The following is a 26,577-nucleotide window of genomic DNA, read 5'->3' on the forward strand; positions in this document are numbered from 1 at the left end:
AAACATTTTTGCAAAAGTGATTACAAAATGCGATCTACTGTTTTGTAGAGCTGAAGGTCGTCTTACCCTTCCATTTTTACAGATATAATCGAACAGTTCCCCTCCAGAAACATATTCCATCACCATGAAAATGTCAGATGGTGTACTGATGACTTGGTACCTGATAAAGGTAACATATCTATTAATTCCACTGCACACCCACAAGATACAACTAGTTAATTATAATTAAAACAGCATTGGGCTTGTTAAATTTGGATATAAGCTATACTTTAGAACTAAATATTTCCTATATGAAATTAAGTTGTTCAGAAATCCCTGTTTCAGTATCTCTCATCAGGGAATGGGACCACTGCAGCAACAGGTGGAAGCATATTAAAGAGAATTTACACTTCTGAGTAGGAGGCCTAGTTTAAGCCAGCAGATTAGGAACAGAAGTTTCTCAGGCCTATTAAAAATATTATAGCCCCCTTTCCATAACTAAAAAAAAAGCTAAGGAAGAGACAAGTACTTGTTAGAGACAAAGGGCATCACTATAACACAACATTATTCTTGTTATTGTACAAGGAGTCAAACATTTAAATGTTTTTAAAATACAAGCAGGAAGGGGTTTAAGGACTTTAGAAGGGGTTTAAGGAGATCGAACAGTTGCAGAGGAAGTTAGGAAGCTTACTAAAGTAATGTAGAAGTGGTTAATTGAACAGTTTGTTTAATCAACCCCAACATGCTTGGACTTGTTTTCTCGGTTTCCTATATGACATTTTATGTACAAGTTCTACAGCACCCAAAAGCCAGCTACTACTTCCAGAACAAACAGAAAGACTAGGTCTCTCCCTTGATTTTACAGTCTATATTTAGATGTGATGTGACAAGTAGGGGTAACAGTAAGACGGTGGATGAAGACAGACAAGCGGCAAAGTCATGTGGTGATTCAGTTTAGGCATGCCATGTATACTGGTGGTACAAATTAACTAACTTCTTGTAGACACAACAGAAGGACTGCAGTGTTTTCTTATAGAAAGATTTCCCAGGGTAAGGGAAAACAAGTTTCAGCATACCTGGTCACGTTATTCTTGAGCTACACTGACAAGAATGAGCTCTCAGACCACCTGGGTGATTAATACTTGCTAACTTGTAAACAATCAAAATACTGAACAGAATATATTTTAATACTCAGATTTCTAATGCATCCTGAATTCTGAGGCTCTTATTCTATCTTACAAGACTATTAAGGCAGTTCATTCTTGTTTGATTTAGTTTTATATAGTTTAATTTGAGATATTTCAGTTTAGTGACTCATTCTTTATCATCTAAATGACTTGTTAGTATCTTACATTACAATGAAATTCTCTTTAATATACTGCATTATGACTACTTCTGAAGTTATTTCTAACCAACAACATTGTTTAAGCCAGTATTTCCTAAACTTTTGAAAGCTGAGCCTCCCTTGAAGAAAATTAAACAAATGACATATGGTATCAGACATATCCAACAGGAGTGGTCATTCATTCAAAATATATTGTTTAGATCTTCGTAATATGATACTATATAAATGTCAACCTTGTTAACTATTTCACTGCTCAAAGAAGATGGGAAGTATCACTGGTCATCCCAGGTACCACACCCCCTCTAAAATAAATAGGACAGTTTACACCTCAGAGCTAGTAGTTCAGGTGCTCTGAAAACTCAGGCCATGTCCACACTACAGGGACTATAGCAGCAAACTGTGCTGATGCAACTATGCTGGCATAATCTCAGTGTAGATACAGCTATTAGCTATTACACACCCCTAACAAGTAGCCATGTCAACCTAAGTTTTAAGTGTTGACCTGGCTTTAGCCAGACATTACTGCAACAGTTGCACTAGGGTTAGGTTTTCAGGGTTAACTTCAGGGTTACAGCTAGAGATTAGGGCCTGGTCTACATCCTGAAATTACAGCTATCCTAGTATGTCAGCTACATGTGAATTCCTCTTCCCCACACATAGCTCTGCTGGTATAAGTGCTTTTGCGGGTATAGCTTACATTTCCTGGGTAACTGGTGTAAACTGTGCTGGTATTTATCCCAATACAAGCTGCATCTATACTATGAAGGTTTGTCAGTATGGCTGTGCCATAAAAACTTCCCAAATGTAGACAAGGTCTCACTGTTTTCAAAATAGAAAACTCAATTCTGGAAAACATCTGAGACACCTCATCCCCTGTGCCCACTAGTCCTTTACACCCTCTCAGTCTTTGAGGGATGTGCCTCATATTTTGGGAAACATTATCTTAAACTAATATTCTAGAGACAGTGAGATGAGTTTGTAGAGAAAAATTTTATATTGCGGCACTTTAGCCACGAAACTGTCAACCTTTAACATGTTGTGATTTTAAGATTTTATCAGCTGAACAAATGTTTAGAAGTGGAAAGAAGTTGTGGCCTATTGTTAAGAAGGGTCAAGATCACAACAGGGTATATTTCAAATTAGGGCAAGCAATTACTCTCTTTTTTTTTTTAAAAAACAGAGAATTTTAATCATTCTTAGTTGATACAATGAGCTTGAAACCATACTTGACATTGCTTAATCAATGTTTGTCTTCATTACAGCTGGAACTCTCTAGTTTTTAGGTGTTACCCTAATCCAGCTCTAATATAAAAAGCCTCCCACCCAAGCATAGTGGTGCTTAACACCTGAGCTAACTGGCCCATCTCGGAGTACAGGCTAAAACCTAAATGCTGCTTACACTTTGACTGGAGCTCTCACACATTGCAGTATGGATGCAGGATAAGCCACTTAAGTGCTGATAGTCCTCCGTGCATTCCTCCAACCCCCACTCCCACCTGTGACCAGAACAAGAGGGTCGGGAAGGAATTTTCCTCCAGGGCAGATAGGAAGAGGCCCTGGAGGTTTTTCACCTTCCTCTGTAGCATGGGGCACGGGACACTTGCTGGAGGATTCTCTGCCCCTTGAAGTCTTTAAACCATGATTAGAGGACTTCAATAGCTCAGACATAGGTGAGAGGTTTATTGCAGGAGTGGGTGGGTGAGATTCTGTGGCCTGCATTGTGCAGGAGGTCAGACTAGATGATCATAGTGGTTCCTTCTGACCTTGATATCTATGAGAGACAAGTTCACCCACAATTCACTAGGAGAGAACCAGAGCAACTCCACTTACTGCAGTGCTAAGTACCAGGGGATTTAACCCTACAAGTTTTAATGCTTCATATGAGCAAAAGTAATAGTGTGGATGCCAGATGACTGCAGAATTGCTCCTCACAGATTAGGCAGGCCAACCCAGGTGCTCACACCTGAAGGCTGATCACTTGAGTTAACTCTGCAGTGAGGACACACCCTTTAAGAGTTCTTCCCCTTCTATATACTAAAGTCATGTATGCCAGAGATTACCGATTCCCTGGCTCAAAGAAACTTCTAAAGAGCAAACCTACATCTGGATACACCATACTGCAGTGAAGCTAGAAAAACACTTTAGGGCAGAATAAGTCTGGACCTCCCTACAAAAACTATTTTCCTCAGCTCCACCCCATATTACTCAGCCATACTGCAAACAGAAAAATAGGGTCCAATATAACCACTTAATACTAACTACCAGTTGAGGACAGAAGGGTTGTGTGTTTATTTCTGTTAGCAATTCCATTTATGAACACTAGCTTATTGATGAGTTTGCAACCAACAAAGATCTAAGGAAAGATATCATCTCGTCACAGAAAATCAATTTCCTTAAGATGCGTTGCAGCAAAAGCACTGGAAAAAATCCCATATACCTGAAATTGGACAGCTGCTGGAGGGGAAAAAAGTTACTGCTCCAATAAAATGTAACATTGCTCTCTACCTTTAAGTTTACACTGTTATATTTGATATTTTAGGTTATTTGTGTTCCAGGTCAACAATGCTAATTATAGAGGTAATAAAAATTAAAAACTTACAGTTTAATTATATGTGGATGTCTAAAAAGCTTGAGGTTCTGAATCTCTCTGCGGATTTTTCCTACTACATCAAGGCTGCGAATCTTCTGTCGATTCAATATCTTCACTGCCACTTTGTGCCCAGTCAGCTCATGTTTGCCAACTGCCAGGGAAGAAGGAACAGTCAGTCAGGATTGCCAAGCACTCTTCAGAAAAATAAATCTCATTTGGAACCTTGTGTGGTCTGGAAACACCCAAGCAAGATTAGAGTATTCCTCCTATCCCCATGATCCTGGAGAAGGTTATAGGTTAAGGTTTGTTTTGAAGCTCTCCCTCCTCTGTACTTGCAGGGTAAGATCAGGAGTCAAGTTAGAAGTACAAGAACATACACACACCCCTAATGCACTAGCTTTGTGTAGTAAGGGATTTTGTATGTCTTTCAGGGCCTTGATACTTTTTCATGTGTTCCTGCATTTTTGCTGCACCTCAAAGAAGAGAATCCTCAACTGAAAGGCTATTTTGTATTCCCATCATTACCCTTCTTGTTAAGCAGGGATCCCATTGGCCTACTGTGCCTAAATCACCTAAGCTTTTTGGCTGATTTGCTAGCAGGCCCATACTTCTCTGGAGCTATCATCTTGGAAGTCTGCTCCCCCCCCCCCCCCCCCCCCCATGCTCCAAGGAACATTCTTCTTCTGACAATAATCAGTCTTAGGGTTTTCTCCCATTACTTTCTACATAGAGTTATTGCCTACTTTATGCTTCATCAGTTACTTTGAATAACTGCTAAGAAACCTTCAATCACACTTTACAGTTGGCAATTAAAGTCTATTTATCTACACTTCAGTTCATCTGACCCCATATACAATTTAGAATGGTTATCTTACCACTAGTTATTTACAGCACACACACAAATTAGTGGTAGCATATATAAAAGAAACACTGGTAAGGTTTTGGGTAATAATTGCCCAACCACTGAGGAATGGTTCAAAAAATATGGAAAGCTGTGGTCATGAAAAAGTTAAACCAATTACAAACCCAGCAAAAAACACCGATGACAGATAACTCAACATCGAAGTAGTTTTTAAAATACTGAGCTTAAAAAATGCTGAACCTTTATTTTAACTGGTAACCCAATCTTTCCCCCCCCAGTCCAGGTTTAGTAGATAGGACAAAATTATGGTTCAGGTTCAAGTAAAAATACCAGTTCAAACTGGTTCTCTGGTTCGACTCCCTAATCCTTTGTCAGATTATACTCGGTAAACAGTGAGTAGAAGCTATGGGAAAGATTGCAGTATCTCCATCTCCTTTTAATTTATTGAACAAAAACGGCCTGTAAGAATTTGGAAGTTAAACAGTGAAGCTTAATATTCCTAAATAACTTAATATTCTAATGTAGTGATTAGCCCTTGCCCTAATTCTGCTCCTCAAGTCTTTCTTCCTCTTCGGACTTTTCACCAGCTCTTGCTCCCAATTTCCCTAGATGTTTCCAACAGTGAAAGGCTCTGGCGGGGGGAGGCAGCAGGGAAGGCTCCAGTGGCTCCCTGCTGAAGTTTTCCACGGCAGCAAGAAAAGGCCCTGGCAGGGGGAAGATCACTCTCAGTTGTATTAATAATCCTGACCTGCTGTGAGATGCATCATCCTGTCCCTAATTTGCCTGTATAAAAATGAATGGATTATTGTCAAAAACCTTGAAGGCAGGGACTGCAGTGTTACTAAATTTTAAACCATACTATTACTACTTTAGTTACATAGAAGGGTTATTTATAAGAGATTGTGACAGACTATTAAGAAAACCTCAAAGTAGTATTACACAGAATATTTACTGCATTAGTCAGCACAGCAGAACCAGCATGAAGTATGGGAGAATAACCAGAGCATGAGGACCACAAATGTCAGATGGGAAAGCTTTCCAGTGTAAGCTTTCCAAAGGTGTGTAAGCTTTCGCCCTGTAAGTGCAGGATAGTTCCCTGTTAGGATATTAACATCTCATCACGGTCTTGCAAAGACCATTTATGCAGCTAGTAGCGATGAAAAAAGTTAATTGACTCAGAGGGAACAGTCCGCTTTTACCCAAGTCTACAATAAAAATGATATAATACAGCAATAAAGAGTCAGAGGAAAATTACAGTTCTTAGAGCATTTGTCCACAAAGATCCTACTATAGGTTGTCCATCAACCTTTTAGCCAGCAGTGTCCATTGAGGCTGTGCACATCTCACAACAAGGTGTTGTTGGGGTTCAATTATTCTACTGATAAGTCCTCCGATAAACAAGGCTCAATCAAAAATAGATCAGCACAACGCAGAAAGGTCATTACTTTATAGGGAGAACAGTTTCACAGCACTTACAGCTTTCAGTCTGTCCCAAAGTGCAAGCTCAACTCTATTCATATATATTCCCCAGTTTACAACAGACAAGATTTACACATCAGTTCTTACCAGTTTTATCTTGTTTTGAAAGTAGCTCTCCAAAAGGCAAAGCTTATCTGCACTAGCTGTAACTTGGTACAGCATGCATGTTGGTTAAGCAACAAAATCTTTTATCTTATCTTTCTGGTATGTTTCTGCAACTAGCACAGAAATTACATTTTACATTTCCCCTCAGTTAAACAACTTAAGAGTGAAAAACATTCTTGGAAAAAAAACTTAACATTAACATAACTCATAGCTAAACAATTTAGCATAGCTATCACGTTTTCAGAAGGTTTTGTCCCTTATTTGATTACTGCTAGGTATTTTCTTTTCTTAGTTGCACAACACACCTTAGACAGTCAAACAAGTAGTTACAAACAATTTACATATTTTTGGTGAATACATCTCCTTCCAGCTCTTTGTACAATTCCATTCCTTATCTGGTAAAGCTACCAGTGCAGCATTACCTATAGCTTGTAAAGCTACAGTTATAAGATACAAGTTTTCCACTTCACTTATGGCCTAGCCATAAAACATAATGGGACTTGGTTCAGTATTGTCAACCATATAAAGACAAGGACATCCTCAACTGCCACTCAGTTATTTCTTACCACCTGTGTTAGCAAGTCTGAGTCCTCAGTGTTCTGTTTCCCCGTAGCAATTAGATAGTTTAGGATTATAATTAGCTTAGTGTTGTTTGATAAATTAAAACCAATTGGGTTAAAAAACCCAAAAAATCAAATGTTATTCCTCAGTGGATCTACTCCTCAGTACCAAGGCATGACTAATGGTGCAGAGAAAGTCTCCAGAGTTCAAAATGTACCCTGCATCAGAGGCTGCTGTAACTGTTAATATACACACTGATGCTTGGTTGGTTTGTCTAGTGATGTGACTCTTCCAGTGTGCCATTTGTAGCTTCTCTCCCTCCCCCAAAGTGCACACAGATGGGTTGTGATGCATGTGAAAAATTATTTTAGATGGAGAAATCTATGCAGTGTGTCTGATTCAAAGGAGCAGCTGTTGTCTGCTGGGAAATCAGCTTCAAGTGCCCCAACTACATGGATGTCACTCCAGAAAATAAAATCTGCTAGTCAAGAAACCTCAGGCTGCTAGGAAACACAGAGTTCATTCACCATCTCTCCTTGGGTCAGGCAGTAGCTTCTGCTGCCCACGACAGGAAAGATCACAGATCTCCTGGTGGAGCTTAGAACCAAGCCAAGAAGAGAACAAATGTTCATCGTGCTCATGTACCAAAATCAGCCCCTTCAAAATCACATTGGCGCAGAGAGCCTAAGACTGAGAGCTTGCATCTCTTACCTTTTGTACTGCTTCATCAGTGATCAGCGTCACCTCGATGACAATGTTGTCATGTGCACAATTGGCCTCAGTTATCAGCACTGCAGTCTGACAAGACTTCTTCCGAGAGTGTACTTCCAGTACTGATGGTCCCAGTTCTGCCTTTATCTACTAAAGCTGCATTTACATTTCAAGTGGACATTATGATCACTGATGAACCAGAGCCTTCATTGTTAGACATATCTCTTATCACGTGTCCAGGGTTCTGTTGGTATGGGAACCTAGAGGTACCAAAGATAAAAATCCCTCCCTGTCCAGTCTCATCAGTATGGGTAGCTCCCTTGCAGGCTTTAAAAAAAATCAGAGACTTTTCTGGTTTCCACTCCACAGATATCTGCACCTCCATTAGAGAAGCTTTACTTTTCAGCATCCTCTGATCCTAATGATAAGAGTGTCTAGGAGGCATTTGCCTTAACACAGATTATTTCATAGGAGTGCTCCTGTCAGAAGTTCTCCTCAGCACAAGCCTCATGCTCCGGAGAGGTCTCTCACCTCATGGTTCCCTCCATTGTGGCACTCTATGTTCTTCCTTTATGGGAAACTGACCCAACCCTATTAATCTCAGAATCCCATAGCCTCTACTGCCTGTTCCTTATTCTACTTCAAGGTCCAAGAGTAAAACTGCCTCCTCCTAAAAGTTCTGCTAGGGAACCTCAATCTGTCCATCAGGAATCACTACAACCTGAAGACCACAAACCTCTTAGTGAAGAGGGAGACCTTGTGGAAGAATATGAGGCTCAACCTGGGCCTCTGCTTAATCATCCTCCTCACCTGATGAGGGTATGACTCCTTACAAGTACATCCACTATAGAAAATTTCAGGACCTTCCAGGGCCTTCTCAAAAGAATGGCAAACACCTCTGAGATCTTCATGAAATTTTACAGGACAGTGACTAAATTTGACATTCTGCGTCTGAGCATACTTACCATACTGGGCCCTGCAGGTGAGAGAAACCAGAAGACAGGCATTCTCCTGCCTAAGAATCTTGCTAGAGTACGGATGCCTGGAGTGATGTAGTGTGTTATGTCCAAAGACAGAAACAAGTGCATAGGGAACTTTTACAACAGAACTTTACAACTGTAGATCTGGGCTAAGGAGCCCAAGAAAAATGTATCCCCTAGGGAGGAAAGTTTACTTTTCTGCTAGTTTGCAGATTCATATAGTCATTTACCAATACTTACTGGCCAAGTACGATTACATACAATGGGACAAAGTTTTGCAGCTATCTGAGAAATTTCTTTCAGAAGGTCCATCAGTGGCAATAACCATTTTGCAGGTCTCACTGAGTACCTCCAACACTGCAACCAGATCAATGGTCACTATGAGAAGACCATTCTGGATGCAGTCATCAGGAATTCCAAAAGAGGTTTAAGCCACGAGTGAAGATCTGCCTTTTGAGTGCCATGACGTTTAATTTTAAAACTGATGAGATACTGCATACACTGAAGAATTCCAGTCTGACATTCCAATTTCTGGCTCTATGCCATCTCAGTAGAGAAAACAAACTTTTCATTTTTTAAGGCAGAGGCCTCAGTCTTCCTTATACCTGTATCCTCAGTGATTTTTCCTAGAAAGAGACCTCATTTCCAGAAAAAGAATTCCTTTGTGTCTATACACTCTTCATCAAGACCAGTCACAGAAGATCTTTACACCCCTTCTTTCCTCCCTTTGATTCCGGTTTTGTTTTTTTTCCCCGGTATATAGGCTGCTATTACCTAACACCAATGGGTCTTAGAAGTTGCACAGAAAGAATTTCAGTCTCTGACAGCTCCACATCCCCATACCTCTTTAGGAAACTTCTCAATACACTACTGAATGCAGAGAAAGATACTTTGATTAGGTGTAGTAAAGGAAGCACCAGAGTTTCTTAGCAACTGTTTCCATTCCTACTACTTCCTCATCCTGAAAAAGAAAGGTGGATGGTGGCCAATTTCAAGTTTCGGATGGTCATCCTTTCCTTCATAATCCCTTCCTTAGAGCCCACAAATTGATTTGAAACTCTCAACTTGCAAGACTCGTACTTCCATTGTCAATTTATCCAGCACACAGGAAGTATCTAGGATTCACAGTCAACAGACTTCATCTTCAGTTCAGAGTACTTCCATTCAGCCTGTCAACAGCTCCAAGGGCGTTGATCCCTAAATGAGTTCCTATTAAAGTCCAGTATTTGGTAAGTACAGAGGTCTTGTCTTCTCATTCAAACATATGGCTGATCATAGGTCAGGTCAACAAGGACGTTTGCACAGTTCCTCAACTGCTTTCCATGGTAGGCCTCAGGATCAGCCAAGTCAAGTCTACCTCACTCCTGCTCAATCCATAGAACTCATAACAGCGATCCTAGATTCCAGGTCAGCAAGAGTGTTCCTTCTTCCAATTTTTTCAACATAAATCACATCACTGATCACATTCAGTCTCCCCCAACTAAGGATTTGTCTCAGCCTGCTGCATTGTATGGCACCCTGTAATTATATGGCTATATGCACAGCTACCTCTCTGGTCCCTTCCCTTTTGGCTGAGGACATTTCTTCAGCCAAACAGACACAAGTTCCTCACAAGGTGCCATCATCTCTCCTTATTGGATGGCTCCTCCAAGTGTCTGCCAAGGTGTTCAGCTTCATGTACCACCCCCTTCAAAAGACTCTTGTGACAGACGTTCCTGAGATGAGTTTGGAGAGCTCCCCAAACACAAGGTATATGGTCCCAAGCAGAGAGTCTCAACTGCACAAAAATGTACTGTATTTCGGGGCAGTTAAGTCTAGCTTGCAAGACATTTCTGCCCCTCATTTAGAGCACCACCATTCAAATTCTGTCAGACAATACAATTGCTATGCAGCACATAAGCAGATAATCACTGTTATGTCATACAACGATATATCTGAGACTAGCATCCTATACTGGATCAACCCAATAGCTCTTCACCTTCTGGGGACACAAAACAATTTGGCAGATCACCAAAGCAGAAAAAGTTACCACAAATGGGAGTTGCAAAGGTCAGTTCTGATTATGAATCAGGTACTCCAAAAGTGGGGGTCTTCCTTTGTTAGGCCTGTTTGCTACCAACATGAATGTAACACATCAAATGTTCTCCTGGGGAGGAGGAAGTCTGAGTTCTATAGCAGATACATTTCTGATCCAAAAGAACAACAATCTGCTTTATGCCTTTCCTCCCATTCCATTAATCCCCAGAGTTCTAAGAAAACTTCACCAAGACAAGGCCTGGATGATACTGATAGCCCCAGCCTGAATATGCCAGTTCTGGTATTCCAACCTGAGACATCTATCAATCAATCCACCTCTTCCACTTCCAGATCTACCAGGCATCATTTCCCAGAGCTAAGGCCCTGTACTTCATCCAACCAAGAATCTACAGCACGGAATCTTGCAGCCCGAGTTCTGTGGAGAGATCATGGTTGGCAGCTGTACAAAAGATTTGGATTCAAAGTAGAAAGCCCTTTATTAGAAAGCCAGATCAAGCAAAGAGGAAATGTTTTTTTCTACTGTGGTCTATTCAGAATAATGTCCAAACCCCAGACTCTCCTATATCAACCATCTTCGATTACTCATCTTTAAGACATGTTGAGCTTTCAATTAGTTCTGCTAGGGTCCACCTGGCTGCTATTTCAGCTTATCCTCCACCAGTGGATGGTCACTCAATTTTTCTCTCACTGTGCAGTATCTAGATTTATAAGAGGCTCGACTGATGTGTTGCCACCAAACGAGGAGCCATTTCCCCCTTGGAACTTGAATACAGTACTCCCATATTTGATGGACCAGCCATTTTCACCAACGGTAACATGTTTTATTTTCCCTTTCTGTTAAGGACGTGTTCCTAGTTGCTAACATCTTGACTTGCAGGTGGGAAGGAATTCATGCATTAATGGTAGGGTAGCAATATATCATTTCATAAAGACAGTTACACTCAAACTGCACCAAAATGCTTACCCCAAACAGTTTAAAACTTTCATACCAACCAGTTTATACACTTGAGTGTTTTCTCCTAAACCACATAATTCTCTTGCAGAGAAGAAATTCCACACACAAGATGTACGTAGGCCTATGCCCTTTTATCTTTGTAGAAAAACATTTTCATAAGTCACCTAGACTTTCTGTGGCTTTTGCTAATAAATCTAAGTGTCAGTCTGTTTTCTCTGAGACTTTCAAAATGGGTTAGAGACTGCATTAAGATGGCTTATTCTGAACAAACTTGCTATTCCATCTTGAATTAAGGTTTACTCCATTAGGGCCCAGTCAATATCCGTGGCTTGTTAAAGAGGAATCCCTATTCCCAAATATTTGTAGAACAGCTACCTGGAATCCAGTTCATACAAGTAGTCCCTATCCACTGTCACAACTTCTAGATCAGATGTCCAGTTTGGCAAGGCTCTTCTACAGTCAGATAAAATAAGGATGCCAATCACTCACAATAGGATTCATGTGGACAAATACTCAAAGACAGACTACTTAACATATTGTAACAGTTCTCTGAGATGCCTTTGTTCATGTGGATGCCATGACCTGCCCTCTTTCCCTGCTGATATGAAGGCATTACTTGGATTTCTGAGTTAGTGAAGGAATCCAGTTCCTATTGGGGCTATTCCCAGGGGTATGAGGGTGTGTAGGGTGCATGGGCAGCTCCAATGGACAATGCTGGTTAAGAGGCTCAAGGAGTGTGCACACACCTATAGTGAGATGTTTATGGACAGAAGCATCGTGAATAACTTTCTACTGTAAGGTACTTAACTTCTTTTTATGAGTTAGAACATTGTTTCAAGTTTCTTACACTCAATGTAGATATCCAAAGAACCAAAATCTCACTGAAAAGAGGATCCTAAGGAGGAAATTAGGCAATAGTGAGCTTTTCAAATGTCATGAAACTTTACTATCACCAGAACAGTTACACACCCAATGTTTTCCATTATGAACACTAATATTTTGGTTGGCTATAAAGTTAGCTACCCTGCGAAAGGAAAATTCAGAAATGCTGCTGTAAGGGACTGGCTATAACAGATTGTTCAGGGCTCAAAATGTATCCCATACTGCTGAATCTGAATTGTGAGCAGAAATATTCGTTAACTTTGCCAACCAAAAAAATCCATTCCTTCACCTGGTTGGGCAGTTTTCAATCTGCAAGGGAGACACGTTTTTCTATCCATGAATCTCAGTAAAGACTCAATTTTTGTAATTGATCTTCCTTTCTTGTTAGTACACAATCTTGTGTTTTCTACCATCGATAAACTAAACAACAAACAGTAACAGAGGTGCTGGAACAATTTGTATGGGGGGGGTGCTGAGAGCCACTGAACCAAACTGTAAACCCTGTATATGATTAAGCCACTTCAAGCCAGGGGCTCATCAGCATCCCCATCACCCCTAGTTCCAGCACCTATGAATAGTAAAATGAAATAGTTGTTTACTATTTCCAAGAGAAAGATTGCCATGGTTTTAAATTAAGCTAATTTACTAAGGTACTTCCTGTCCTCAACCCAAAATGTTGCAAGGAGTTCTGGCATGAGTAGTTCAAGGCAACTGATACAGGCAAAATAGACCAGACTCATTGGTGACAGATTGTTGGTTATTTTACAGATCGTTGGTTATTTTACAGATCCCGTTTTTGAGATGAATTCAAAGACAGACCTCAGAGCTCAAAATATCATCTAGATTTCTGTAGGAAAGTGAAAAGAAGCAGGTGGAGTATTTTCTTTTTTAAAGATATTCAAGACATACTGAGTAAGGACAAGCATGTAATGGAACAGAATTCTCTTTTAAATGGAAACACTTTCCACTGATAACAAGATCAAAGTTTCACTTACTTTCAGTATGCTTTTAAAAAAAGCATACTAGTTTCAATATACCCATTAGTCCTCCCAGACAAGGGCTGCTACAGAAAGCATTTTCCTCTCAGGTTAATGTGCCATTCAATCTATGGAGGCTAGAAGCTTTAACAATTGTATGTATGCACCAAGACATGCTGAGGGGACTGTTCTGCACAGTATGTGTGTGCTTTGATCACAGAAATAGAAGGCAAGAGAAATGGAAGATGGCATCCTGTGCATGGGACCTGAGTACCAAAAGAGCTGGCAGTCCTAAAATAAAGGCTGGCACACACTGACCCTTTAAAAGATCCCTGGTCCTCAACCTAAAATGCAAAAAAGTGCTGTTTTCATCTGAAAATGAGATTTCACAGATTCATAGATTCCAAAGCCATTGTGATCATTTAATCTGACCTATCTATCTAACATAGAACATAGAACTTCCACAAAATAATTCCTAGATCATATCTTTCAGAAAAGCATCCAATCTTCATTTAAAAATCATCAGTGATGGAGAATTCAGCACAACCCTCAGTAAATTGTTCCAATGGTTAATTACTCTCACCATTAAGAATTTGCACCTTATTACCATTTGAATTTGTCTCGCTTCAACTTCCAGCCATTGGATCATATTAAGTATACCTTCTCTGTTATACTGAAGAGACCGCTATTAAATATTTGTTGCCCATGTAGACACTTATAGACTAATCAAGTCACCCCTTATCCTTCTCTTTGGTAAGCTAAATGGATAGTTTCAAGGAGCTCAATCACTACGTTTTCTAATCCTTTAATCATTCTTGTGGCTTTCCTCTGAACCCTTTCCAATTTATCAACATCCTTCCTGAATTGTAGGCACCAGAACTGGACACATTATTCATGTGACTGGATTTAAAAAGATGAATCATACTAAATATATAGTTTCCTTGAGGGGAAATGAAGAGAACAATTAGGTTCACAATATAATTTTATAAAAAGAAAAGGAGTACTTGTGGCCCCTTAGAGACTAACAAATTTATTTTACTTTCCTAGACTCAAAATTCTGATTCCATCTACATGCTTAACATTTTCCATTTAACTTAGTAACTCCAGCTACTGTGGGCACCTTCAACTGCACAGATGTTTATGTCCATCACTGAGACTCTGCAGGACCAGCCATTTATTTGCAGAGAGGTCCAGGGAAGCCACAATTTCACTTACCCCCCCAACCTCTAAAAAGCAGCTGAGGATGGGCCACTTATTTAAATGGCATCTACTAAATTGATTCTATGAGTAGTCACTTAGGCACACAACCCAACAAAGTCCCATTTTGTGTGTCTCTATACCGCATGCTTCTTTTGGGAGCATGTAGTATACCTTTCCATGTAGCCCCCGTTAACACCTACATAAATAGCAGTGTAGACGGTGAGGCATGTCTTAGCCAAGTAAAGACATGTCTGATGGTGTTGGTATGTACATGTACAGACCCTACATGGCTCTCTACTTGCCCATAGCCTAAGCCATGCTTCCCTGTCTACACGGATATTTTTAGCAAGGTAGTGTCCTGCTGATGGAGTCTTTCCCTGAGAAAGATTCCAGCAGTGGGAAAAGGGAAAGAGACAGTGTGGAAAGACCCTAGCAGCTCCCTGCCAGCCGGAGCCATTCACCACCATTTAGCAAAAAACTCCAGCAGAAGTGTGTGAGGGGAAATGTTAGCAGTGCGTTTCCTTGCCATTGGAGTCCTTTCCCACCATGGGGAAAGCCTCCAGCAGCAGGGAGGGAAGGCACAGTAAAGGCTTTGGCAGAAGGGAGCTTCTGACCTCTTTCCCCACTGAAACATGTAACTTACACACAGTGTGGATGAACTGTGCTCTTCACTGCGGCATGTAGCTACACATACACTACATGACCCCAGAAGTGGTATATAGCTTAGATGTAGCCCTAGTTGAACTTTATACTCTTCAAAGCTAGAATTATTTTATCATTCCTAAAAAACATTTTAAATCATAGGCAAAAGAGAATCAAACATGTACTAAGCTGTCAAGTGTATCAGTAATAGCTTGGTTTGTTTTTTTAAGCGGCAAGATCCGCAACTATACTGATGGATCATCTCTACTTATGGCTAAAGGCAGTAGCAAACATTTGCTAGTGTTCATCTGCAAAAATTTGCATCCAGTAGTTTATTCACAGTACTCACAATTTATCAAGCCTCATAAGCCATGCTAACAAAAACTCAAATGCCAATGTGGAAATTTTTAGGAAACAGGTTTAGCCTAGACTGCAGTTTGCATAATGAAGCTGTTCTGTCAACATAAACTAAACCTGTTTTCAAGTTTAGAAGAGAACACAGTCAAGATTGAAGGTTGTTTTATCACACTGTAGCTTGAGTTTGCTTATTTTAACAAGTAAAGAATCTAAGTTTAGAGGACCTTTGACTCCTCTTAAAAATAGGAGTTAAACAAGTTTATACATATTAAAATAAGTCATAAGTGAAAGTTATGCATCTTTGCTGAGCAACCACATTATTTGACCACTTTATCATCACTTCCACATTACCTTATTTTCTGGTTTGGCCATATGCAATAATTTTATTGTTAAGTGCTTCATTGAGAACATATTTGGGCATTTTACAAACTAAGATTTCCAGCACTATTTTGGGCGTTGGAACAAACAAAAAAAAAGTGCACTATTTTATCTTTAGGATTTACTTTTGTCTCCAATCTGTATCTAGAAAAGTTTCCCCTACACTACTTGCTATAAGTTTATTACTTTTTTTTAAATGGAGGAAAAAAGTCTTATGAAGAATCTTGCTTCCCCTAACTGCATTTGGAAATGTGAACTTTTTACCTTTTCCAAGTTTCCAGTCGGAATCAGAACCAATTTAAGATGTAAGATTTTAAATTAGCAGGAAAAAAAGCCCCACAAACCTAGATTAAGGCAAGCTCCTTTACTACATAGTTTATTTAAAAAAAAAAAAAAAAGGTATGCTGACTCCTATTAAATATATTTATGCCAAAATGTTTGCTTAACAAAAGGGAAACTAGTTTTTAAATTCTAGCTTCGCTAATCTCTTGGTTCCTAACCTTTATAGTATTTCAACCTTGACTGCAGATTCCTGAAAAATGCAACAGTAAAAGCATTCCTCCCAGAGAGTGCTGGACTTGGAAGCCAAGGGTCCACCACAGTTACTGCCTAGCATAGTGGCTCTCAAGCTGCCACTTGGGACTGCCTTTATCAACATAACAAAGTATCCATTTTCAAGAAGTAAATGATTCCTGTTTGTTGAAGCCAAGTCCAGATTTGGAGGTTCCATAAGACCTTCTGATCATCTTAAAACCTCTCCACACAGTGCACAATTTAGGTCCTTATCAGGGGCTTTAATGTATATTCAACTATGATCAGATTTGTTGAGGATATCAAAAATGGAGACACAGCATGAGACAGAATGACAGAACCAAACAGCAAAGTGAACCAGCGGTGGGGGGAGTAAGGCAGAGGAAATCACTGAAGGCTGCAGTCCAACCAGAGGAGATTTGCTACTATAAGTGACAAATTTTATATGCAAAAGCAGGGCTTTGGAGCAGTGCTCCGGCTCCGCTCCAGGCAAAAACCTGCAGCTCCACTGCTCCAGAGCTGCTCCGTGCTCCGCTCCAAAGCCCTGTGCAAAAGGAAACAGTTCAGTAGAGATACTGGGTGCAGGTTGGAGTGATGTAACCAAACTCCGTTCATGAAAGTGTCATCTTCTCCCTACCCTTTTCCCCCCAGATAATCAAGCACTATAATTTGTATAGGAAAGATATGAAAGAGGTAGTTAATAAAGGGATACATGTTTGCTTCCGATAATGAACAAGCAATGAAGAATAAGCAAAATTAAGAAATGTCATAATGACAGTTAAGTTTTCCAACCCCTCTTGGAGAGAACACCTTCTTACAGTGACTCCATATTTCTTTGCAATGATCTGATAGCTCATCTAAAGTGGTACGCTGAAACTCCAAACAGCAGCAATCCAACAGTCAATACGAAGAGGAACATTCCTATTTAAATTAAAGCGGTGTCTGAATGTTTCATACATCTGACTTCAAGGTTTCATAGTGTCTAAAAAGACTTTTGAAAGGGGCAGTGATTAGTTCATAAAAATAGAATTTTAATTTAATAAGAGTAACTCTGCATAGTAGGCACTTCAGTTTTTGGATTTCTTTTTACTAACTGCAGGTATATATTTTTATGTTATGGATCATAATGGCTTAACTACTGCAGAATGTTATTTTCTTGTCTTTCAACTAATTTTTTGGAGTTTAGTTTAACCCTGTTTTTCACACCCCATCACCATTTTCTGGATGAGGCACATTCTGGCTAGGGTTTGGCTCTGTTGTGGTGCACAGCAGCTTTACAGGATCTCACTACCATAATCGCAGTATTCATAGGTGAAGAAAATTTCATCCCTTTCACAAGTCCAGATATTCTCAGGTCTAGGGCTGCTGAGATTACATGGACCAAAATCCTCATGCTGCTTTTGGGCAGATGGATTCAAGGAGAATGAACAGATAGTGGTAAGGAATGAATCTACTGATGGAACAAGGTCTGATGGACTGCTAGGTGCTGGATTTTCCTTTGGATGTGGCAACAGCATGCTCCCTTTACAAATTTCCCAGTGGCAAGAACAGCAGCAAGCTCTCTGCATTCACTCTTGCCATCTATGCCACATCTATACTGGGAACTGTGTCACGTTAGAAAACTGATTAACATGATGTTAGATAATGACAACATCCGGTACAGACAAGATCAAGCTGTGCTTAAAGTTTTGTTAGATAGTCATGGGTTACCCCTAAGGTGACGAAGCCAGCTGACATTTAAAACAAAAACAAAACAGCTTGTCCTCATCCATCCTAACCTCAAAATAGGGTTTATCATGCTGGCTAAAAGAAAAGGAGTACTTGTGGCACCTTAGAGACTAACCAATTTATTTGAGCATGAGCTTTCGTGAGCTACAGCTCACTTCATCGGACGCATACTGTGGAAATTGCAGAAGACATTATATACACAGACACCATGAAACAATACCTCCTCCCACCCCACTCTCCTGCTGGTAATAGCTTATCTAAAGTGATCATCAAGTTGGGCCATTTCCAGCACAAATCCAGGTTTTCTCACCCTCCGCCCCCCCCCCACACAAACTCACTCTCCTGCTGGTAATAGCCTATCCAAAGTGACCACTCTCCTTACAACGTGCATGAAAATCAAGGTGGGCCATTTCCAGCACAAATCCAGGTTCTCTCACCCTCCGCCCCCCCCCATACACACACAAACTCACTCTCCTGCTGGTAATAGCTCATCCAAAGTGACCACTCTCCCTACAATGTGCATGATAATCAAGGTGGGCCATTATTAAGGATCTACAACCTATCCTGAAGGATGACCCAACACTCTCACAAATCTTGGGAGACAGCCCCCCAACCTGAAGTGAATACTCACCAACAACCACATACCACACAACAGAATCACTAACCCAGGAACCTATCCTTGCCACAAAGCCCGTTGCCAACTGTGCCCACATATCTATTCAGGGGACACCATCATGGGGCCTAATAACAGCAGCCACACTATCAGAGGCTCGTTCACCTGCACATCTACCAATGTGATATATGCCATCATGTGCCAGCAATGCCCCTCTGCCATGTACATTGGTCAAACTGGACAGTCTCTACGTAAAAGAATAAATGGACACAAATCAGACGTCAAGAATTATAACATTCATAAACCAGTCGGAGAACACTTCAATCTCTCTGGTCACGCGATCACAGACATGAAGGTCGCTATCTTACAACAAAAAAAACTTCAAATCCAGACTCCAGCGAGAAACTGCTGAATTGGAATTCATTTGCAAATTGGATACTATTAATTTAGGCTTAAATAGAGACTGGGAGTGGCTAAGTCATTATGCAAGGTAGCCTATTTCCCCTTGTTTTTTCCTACCCCTCCCCCCCCCAACGTTCTGGTTAAACTTGGATTTATGCTGGAAGTGGCCCACCTTGATTGTCATGCACATTGTGGGGAGAGTGGTCAGTTTGGATGAGCTATTGCCAGCAGGAGAGTGAGTTTGTGTGTGTGTGTGTGGGGGAGGGGGGGGGGGGGAGAAAACCTGGATTTGTGCTGGAAATGGCCCACCTTGATTATCATGCACATTGTAGGGAGAGTGGTCACTTTGGATAAGCTATTACCAGCAGGAGAGTGAGTTTGTGTGTGTATGGGGGGGGGCGGAGGGTGAGAGAACCTGGATTTGTGCTGGAAATGGCCCACCTTGATTTTCATGCACGTTGTAAGGAGAGTGGTCACTTTGGATAGGCTATTACCAGCAGGAGAGTGAGTTTGTGTGTGTGGGGGGGGGGGGGGCAGAGGGTGAGAAAACCTGGATTTGTGCTGGAAATGGCCCAACTTGATGATCACTTTAGATAAGCTATTACCAGCAGGAGAGTGGGGTGGGAGGAGGTATTGTTTCATGGTGTCCGTGTATATAATGTCTTCTGCAATTTCCACAGTATGCATCCGATGAAGTGAGCTGTAGCTCACGAAAGCTCATGCTCAAATAAATTGGTTAGTCTCTAAGGTGCCACAAGTACTCCTTTTCTTTTTGCGAATACAGACTAACACGGCTGTTACTCCGAAACCTGTCATGCTGGCTAATATTTTCCAACACAGTATTTTTTCGAGTGCAAACAAAGCCATGTGCACATGAACATAGAATCTCATTCAAGAATCTCCCCTCCTTAAAAGATTCCCCTCCCCCACAACTTAGAAGCCAAACACAAACTAAACTAGTCAGGCCTGCTTTAAAACAAAATATTCCAGTCCTATGGGTCCAGAATCTTAGACATATTTGCTGGCTTAGCCCCATCCTTCCATTAAACTGAGGGAAGCTATCATCTCGTCAAACTCAGCTGTGAGGGGTAATTTTTAATTTACACATCCACAATATATGAACAGGACTCTCACATATTTTAAGATATTGAGAATGTTGGGGTCTAGTGGATTCCGCACAGAAAGTCCTAATCTCAGAGTTCTAGTATTGGCAATGTCACGAAGGGTATGTCTACATAGCAAAAGAAGGTGTGATTGTAGCACAGACAGGCATATCCACACATTTTAATCTAGTAACCCACGTAGCAATAATAGTGAGGAAGTGGCAGCACAAACTTCAGTGCAGATTAGCTGCCCAAGTACAAACCCACAGGGATCTGAGGTACTAGTTTGGTTGCTAGCCCATGTTGCCACATCTTCACTACTATTGTGATTTACTTGCTGTGTAGAAATACCCAAGGCCATACAATGAATTAGGGTACATCAAAACTTTTCTATGCAGCTGTTCCTCCATTTATAAACTGGGGAAACTTCCTGCCTTACAAAGCTGCTGAAATGACTGTTTACGCAGCAGTTTACATTGTCAAAGTTTCATTTTAAGTCCTTTGGTGGCAATATCACAAAATTACATACAAAGACTAAATTAATGTTAACTTTGATATTTTTATTGCATTAAGCAGAATATTCTAAATGCAAGTGTGGTTACAGTCACTCTTAACTGAAGACGTGATACTGAATTTCAGCAAGTAAGTAGTTGGGATTTTTTAATTGGAAAAAAGCTATTCCTCTTCTAAACAATGGTTACTTCTTGTTCTAAGACAGTAGGTCCCACCCACTGTCAAAATCAACAAATTCAATTGTAGTTTCCCGCTAATGGTTACAACACAGCAGAGGCCATTTCCACACCACTGTCTACTGAAGAGGATTTCAGAAAGCATTGCACTGATTTCATTATTTTTCCATGCTGTAACTACATTACTGAAGCTGGAACCTAGACGTTCACCTGATGCCTAAACTGAAACGCCAGTCTCACAAGTGTGTCCACCTTCCACAGATGTCCCAATGAAATATCACCCCTGCACTCAAGAGCTGTCCCTGACACAGCTATCGGTCCTTCCACTGGGAGCAGAATTCCAGGAACTTCAGGTTAACAGTCTTTGCTCTGTTTTGCTTTACCAGCCTACCTCACTGGTTTCTGGATTAAACTTCCGGGCCATATGAAAAAGCAGGAATTGCCATACCAAACCCGATGATTCACCTAACCCATTACCCGTCTGAAACCGCGAAAATGACGGCTAATCCGTGGGGAGCTCACTGTGATTAGCGCACATGATCAAACGCAGCCCCGATCGCCTTTATCATCCTCGCTGGTGCCAGCGGAGGCGAGAGTCCGGTCTCCCAGGAGGGGCAGCGGTTGGCTGCAAGGCGCAATTGCTGCCCGGCAGATAACCGGGCTCCAGGGCTGCGCGCTGCTGCAGCGCCGTTAGGATAAAGGCAGGCACGTGTCAGGAGCAAACCGCGGACTCCGGAAGAGCCCAGCCACAAGCGAAGCCGAGCAAGGCGCCCGAGCTGCTCAGTACGTGCCCAGGCCGCATGGCAGCCAGGCCCGCCGGGCGTACGCCTCAGGCACGGCGCGGGCCCCACCCGCTCAGGGGACCCAGCGCGGCGGCGCGCACCGCGGAGGCTGAGGCCGGAGGGGAGCGGGACTGGGGAGGGAGAGGCGCCTGCCCGCAAGGGTGCTGCGGCGGGTACACAGGGCAGGAGACGAGAAGGACCCAGCTCCCTCAAGCCGGCGGGTGGGGTGAACGGCCCCAGCTCCCGCAGGGCAGACCTTGCAGCCCTCCCCGCCACGAGGGGAAAGGGCAGCAGTTCCCCGGCCCCTCGGGGAGGAGGGGGATATCTCCAGCTCTTACCCTTGACTTTGCCGAAGGTGCCCACGCCCAACGTGTCCCCCAGGATGTAGTGCCCGATCTTCACCCGCCCGTGTTCATGTTTCTGTTTATCCGCCGCCGCCATCTTGAGCCAGGAGCCGAGTCTGCGCATAGCGATAGCTCAGAGGGATACAGCGGCTCGGGGGGGAGGAGCAAACACGCAGCGCCCGGCCGCACCAAAACCCGGAAGCGGAACCACAACCGGACACTAGTAGCTTATCGCCTTCCCAGGGTGCACCTGGCAGGGGCGCGGCGCAGCGCAGATGGGCAGCTGCAGGGCTCGCGCGCCGGTGGGGTTCTGAGACGTGTTTCCCAGGCTGTTGCTCCGTCCTGGTCCTGTAGTTGTCCAGGGCTGGGGTTGTGTGTTGCAGCCCTGGGAGCTGGGTGGGATGCTAGAGATGGGATATTCAAGGGGAGAGATTGGGGGGCGGGGGGAGACACTGAGGAGGTGGGACTGCAAGGGGGACAGATGCTGGACTGGGAGAAGCGAGCCACTGCTTGGGGAAATGCAGAGGGGGAAAGGCTGGGAAAAGGCAAGGCAAGCCGCGGAGGACAGAATGCGAGGGTGGGGTAAGGGGGCTAAGCAGATTTCCAAAATGCAGTCAATCCACCACCTGCCATAAGGGCTGAAGGCAGCCGTCCAGGAGGGCGTTTGGGTGGATGTTAGAGAAACTGGTGCCCATCTCAGACAACCAGCCTTCCCTGCCACCTTGCAAAGGTGAGTCTACAGGTAGGGGAAAAGCTGAATCGGGGACTATCACTGGACGGTCTGGAGTGAGGAAGGCAGAGTTTTAAGTTATGATAACTTATGACAGGCTTGATGAAGACGCTCTTTTAAGTGCACATGTGCCCAGCCCAATTAGTGTTACCAGCTCAGCCAGCTGGCAGTTCCTTCAGGAAACCAGCATCTCCAGAAAATTAAAAAGCTTGCACTAAATATTCCCAGTTTTCAGGGCCACCTGGTCTCCTTAGTAATGCCAGAGTGGGGAGATCTTGAACATACTGTGTACTTATAATAAAAATACTGTGAGAATGCACCATTATTCATATTTGAATAAAATGTGGGTTCAGTGCAAAGTATCGTTAGACTGCCATCAGAGTGGGATTTCTTATGGACTGCGATCTGGTCAGTTGTATAGTTTTGCAGAGAGGGAATCTGCCTCTGTAAATAGTGAAGTGACTTTTTAAATGTAAAGTTTTAGTATTAGGGGCCAGGCTTCTTCTAGAGAACACCTGCAAGTTTCTACTGATGCTAAATGATGCTCCTGTATCCTAATCACATTTGAGATGCCAGTAACATAAAAACTGCTGTATTTTTCACTTCCAGGAACCATTCAAGATATTGGTTATTTACTTTGCAGTTAACAAATATGTACCCATCCCCAGTTCTTGCCATATATGCCATGTTTAAGCATCTAAATTAAGAAATAAAATTGACAATCAATTCAAAGAGACCCCCATTCCTGAATAAATAAAATTCACTCTGTTCTAGCTTTGCTAAAGAAATGACCTGAGAAAAATGCTAATTTTACAAAGATATACACATGTGCTTAACTTCAATTTGAGTAGTCCCATTGAAGGGACTAAGGGTTATCAGGCCAGCTGAGGGAGAGGATTCTAGAAGCAGGGAACCTCTGCTGAGCATCCTTGCCTCCAGAGTTCAACTGTGGAACCATGGAAGGAGAGAAGCACTCTAAGGTAGTGAGCACCAAAACCTTATGGGGCTTTAGAGATTATAACCTACACATTGAACTGTACCTAGAAAAAACATTAGCTAATACAAAGAGGAATGCCTTATGAGCTCAAAGTACAGAATAAAATGACCCACAACTAGACCTGTGAAGTCACTGCATTTTGAATTACATCTATAAATTCAGTCTTTCACTTGGTCACCCTCCTCCCCAACCTTTTCATCATTTTCAATCATTTGGGAAGTTGAGTGAAATTTTTAGTTGTTTTGGATGTGCCCATGCGCAGTTCAAATCCTGTTGCAGGAATAAAAACAAAAAGATAGGGCAGTCAGCCAACCCTATCAGGTAACCTAGAAGAGCCTTAACTCCTCCTACCACAATGATAAGCACCCTGGGTTCCCTAACTGGTCCTACTGACAAATTGCATCAGCACTGCTTGCAGAAGAGAAGGAAACGTATTGAACCCAGATATTACAGCACTTCCTCTTTTCTTGAATACAATGCTGTACACAAGTGAGATTGGTGTGCTCTGCTTTCCCAGCCCCTACATCCAGTCTCCACTGAAGACTAGATTCTACTACTCTTACTGATTTCAATGGGCCCGCTTCTGGAATAATTTGCTACTCAGAGTAAGAATAGCCACACCTGGCCCTGAAGGAGTAAGAGAAATTGGCAAAGAAGAGGAGAAAAGGAAAAAGCTTTGCTTGCTGCTTCTTTGTTACAGTGGTAGGGCGACATAAGTTATGATCTATAAAGCCGTGAAAAGTCTGTGTGCCAGCTACCTGTGGGAATGCCCCTCTCCCTGTGGCACATTGTAGTGACTAAGGTATAATTTACACTAGAAGAAGTTTGCTAGTATAGCTTATACAACTCCCCCAAATTTACCAAGCTACACTGGCTAAAGCATTTTTTTCCATTATAGGCAAATAGACAAGGGCTTTTGCCGATATAAAAAAAAGTGTTGTTTAAAAAAAAATTACACCCCTAAAGTTACAAATATCTTCAAAGGTTACTAGTGTAGCCCTGGCATAAGTTGACCTTTAGGTTTCTGGTTGTCAGATCCTAGAACTGTTCACAACTAGCAGCAGGGTGTTCTCAATTAAAGAACCTTATAAAAAAAGATTATGCTCACTGCAGGACACCAGAGGCAAATTAGGCAATTTTCATTTAGTCAGGCCTTCAACTCACAATTGATGGTCACAGTGAAGGGTGCTTTAGCAGATAGATTTATTTGACTGACGAAACATCTGCAGTCAATGGCTCCAGAAACTATAGTACTGTACGTATGCATTTGTATAAATTTAACTGTAGTTAGGTTCATAGGTGCTACATATTGAGAGACACTGAACATATTTCAACAATTAAAATATAAAAACAGTCAAGATTATTAATTTAAATACTCAAAATTTATATTAATCTTCAATTTGACTTACTGCACAACCTGTATAATTATATATTTAAGACCACAAACAGAGCTCATTAGAAAATGGATATTTGTTGCACATGAAATTCTGACATTTTGAAATTTACTTCCTGTCCAAATCAGGACAAAAGTAAAAATTTAGAAATTTACCACAGAACAAAAATTCTGAAGTATTTTATATAGGAAGCATCAAAATGACATCTAAATATTTTGTTTCAATAATGTTGAAATAATATAAATATAAAAGATATAAATATTGAATAGAATATTAAAATAAGTTTTGAAAAGTGAAACAAAGTTGGAATGAAATAAGTCAAAACCAGATGAGAGACTAAATGAAATTTCCATTTGAATTTGAATCCTATTGAATTTTTTTTGTCAATGCTTTCCTGAAAAATGTTTAGATTTTGATGAAACAGCATTTCCTAAGGAAAATCTGGTCAACATTTTTTAAACAAACAGTATATTCATGTATGCATTTAATAATTCATACAGGAATAGGATGTACAATATTTGTTCAATGTGTTCTAAGTAAATACTATGAAAATGTTAACTTTTTTCCTTTCCTGAAATTTGTTACCATAACAATATGTGGGTGCCTGGAAGATGTTATCCAATGAGAAGTCATCATCCACCTCTCTGGCTTAATTTGTAGTATGTTATAGTTTATATAAGATCTGTATTACAGTTATTGAACTTGTAGACTTTCAAACTCTATTAGTGAAGCCAAAAAACCTTTTAAAGCTCCAGAGTTTGTTCTTGAAATGGTTATCAACTCCCTGGTGAAAGGCACTCTTCTGTAGAGATCATTAATCTTGCAAGAGAATCTGCTTCTGCATCTGTTAAAGAATATTTCTTACATTACACACCTCCTACCTAAATATGAAATACAATAATTTAAAACCGATTTCAAAGCCTATTGAAATTAATTGAAAAAAAGACTCCCATTTACTTCAGTAGGTTTTGGATCAGCCCTTATTGCAGAAATTAGAAAGTAAGATTTTATTGTATGTTTTATTTCTTGTAAATATCATAAGGATTTAGTCTTCAAATTTCAAACATTATAATTAGCATTTTAATATTTATCTGACACTTGACTGTATCCTTAACCCTGTCTTTGTAAAATTGTGATAGGGTCACAGCTAGAAACTTGTCTAATCTGGGGCTTTTTTTTTTTTTTTTTTTAAAAAGCCCCCTTTAGATGAAGCCCAATTACTAG

General features: G+C 41.2%; 1 protein-coding gene across 1 annotated transcript in view; it reads right to left on the bottom strand.

The window, feature by feature from the left end:
- PRKAA1 (protein kinase AMP-activated catalytic subunit alpha 1) overlaps positions 1-22,361 on the bottom strand; it is a 35,026-nt gene extending 12,665 nt beyond the window's left edge. Inside the window, exons 1-3 of the mRNA XM_074952503.1 lie at positions 22,227-22,361; positions 3,924-4,065; positions 67-160 (exon numbers count right to left, since the gene is read on the bottom strand). Of these exons, the coding sequence (XP_074808604.1) occupies positions 67-160; positions 3,924-4,065; positions 22,227-22,356 (366 nt within the window). The 5' untranslated portion in view covers positions 22,357-22,361. The remainder of the gene's footprint in view (positions 1-66; positions 161-3,923; positions 4,066-22,226) is intronic.
- Between the last annotated feature and the right edge of the window lie 4,216 nt (positions 22,362-26,577).

The sequence above is a fragment of the Natator depressus genome, chromosome 5 (assembly GCF_965152275.1).
Source record: "Natator depressus isolate rNatDep1 chromosome 5, rNatDep2.hap1, whole genome shotgun sequence".
In the NCBI taxonomy this organism is placed as follows: Eukaryota; Metazoa; Chordata; order Testudines; family Cheloniidae; genus Natator; species Natator depressus.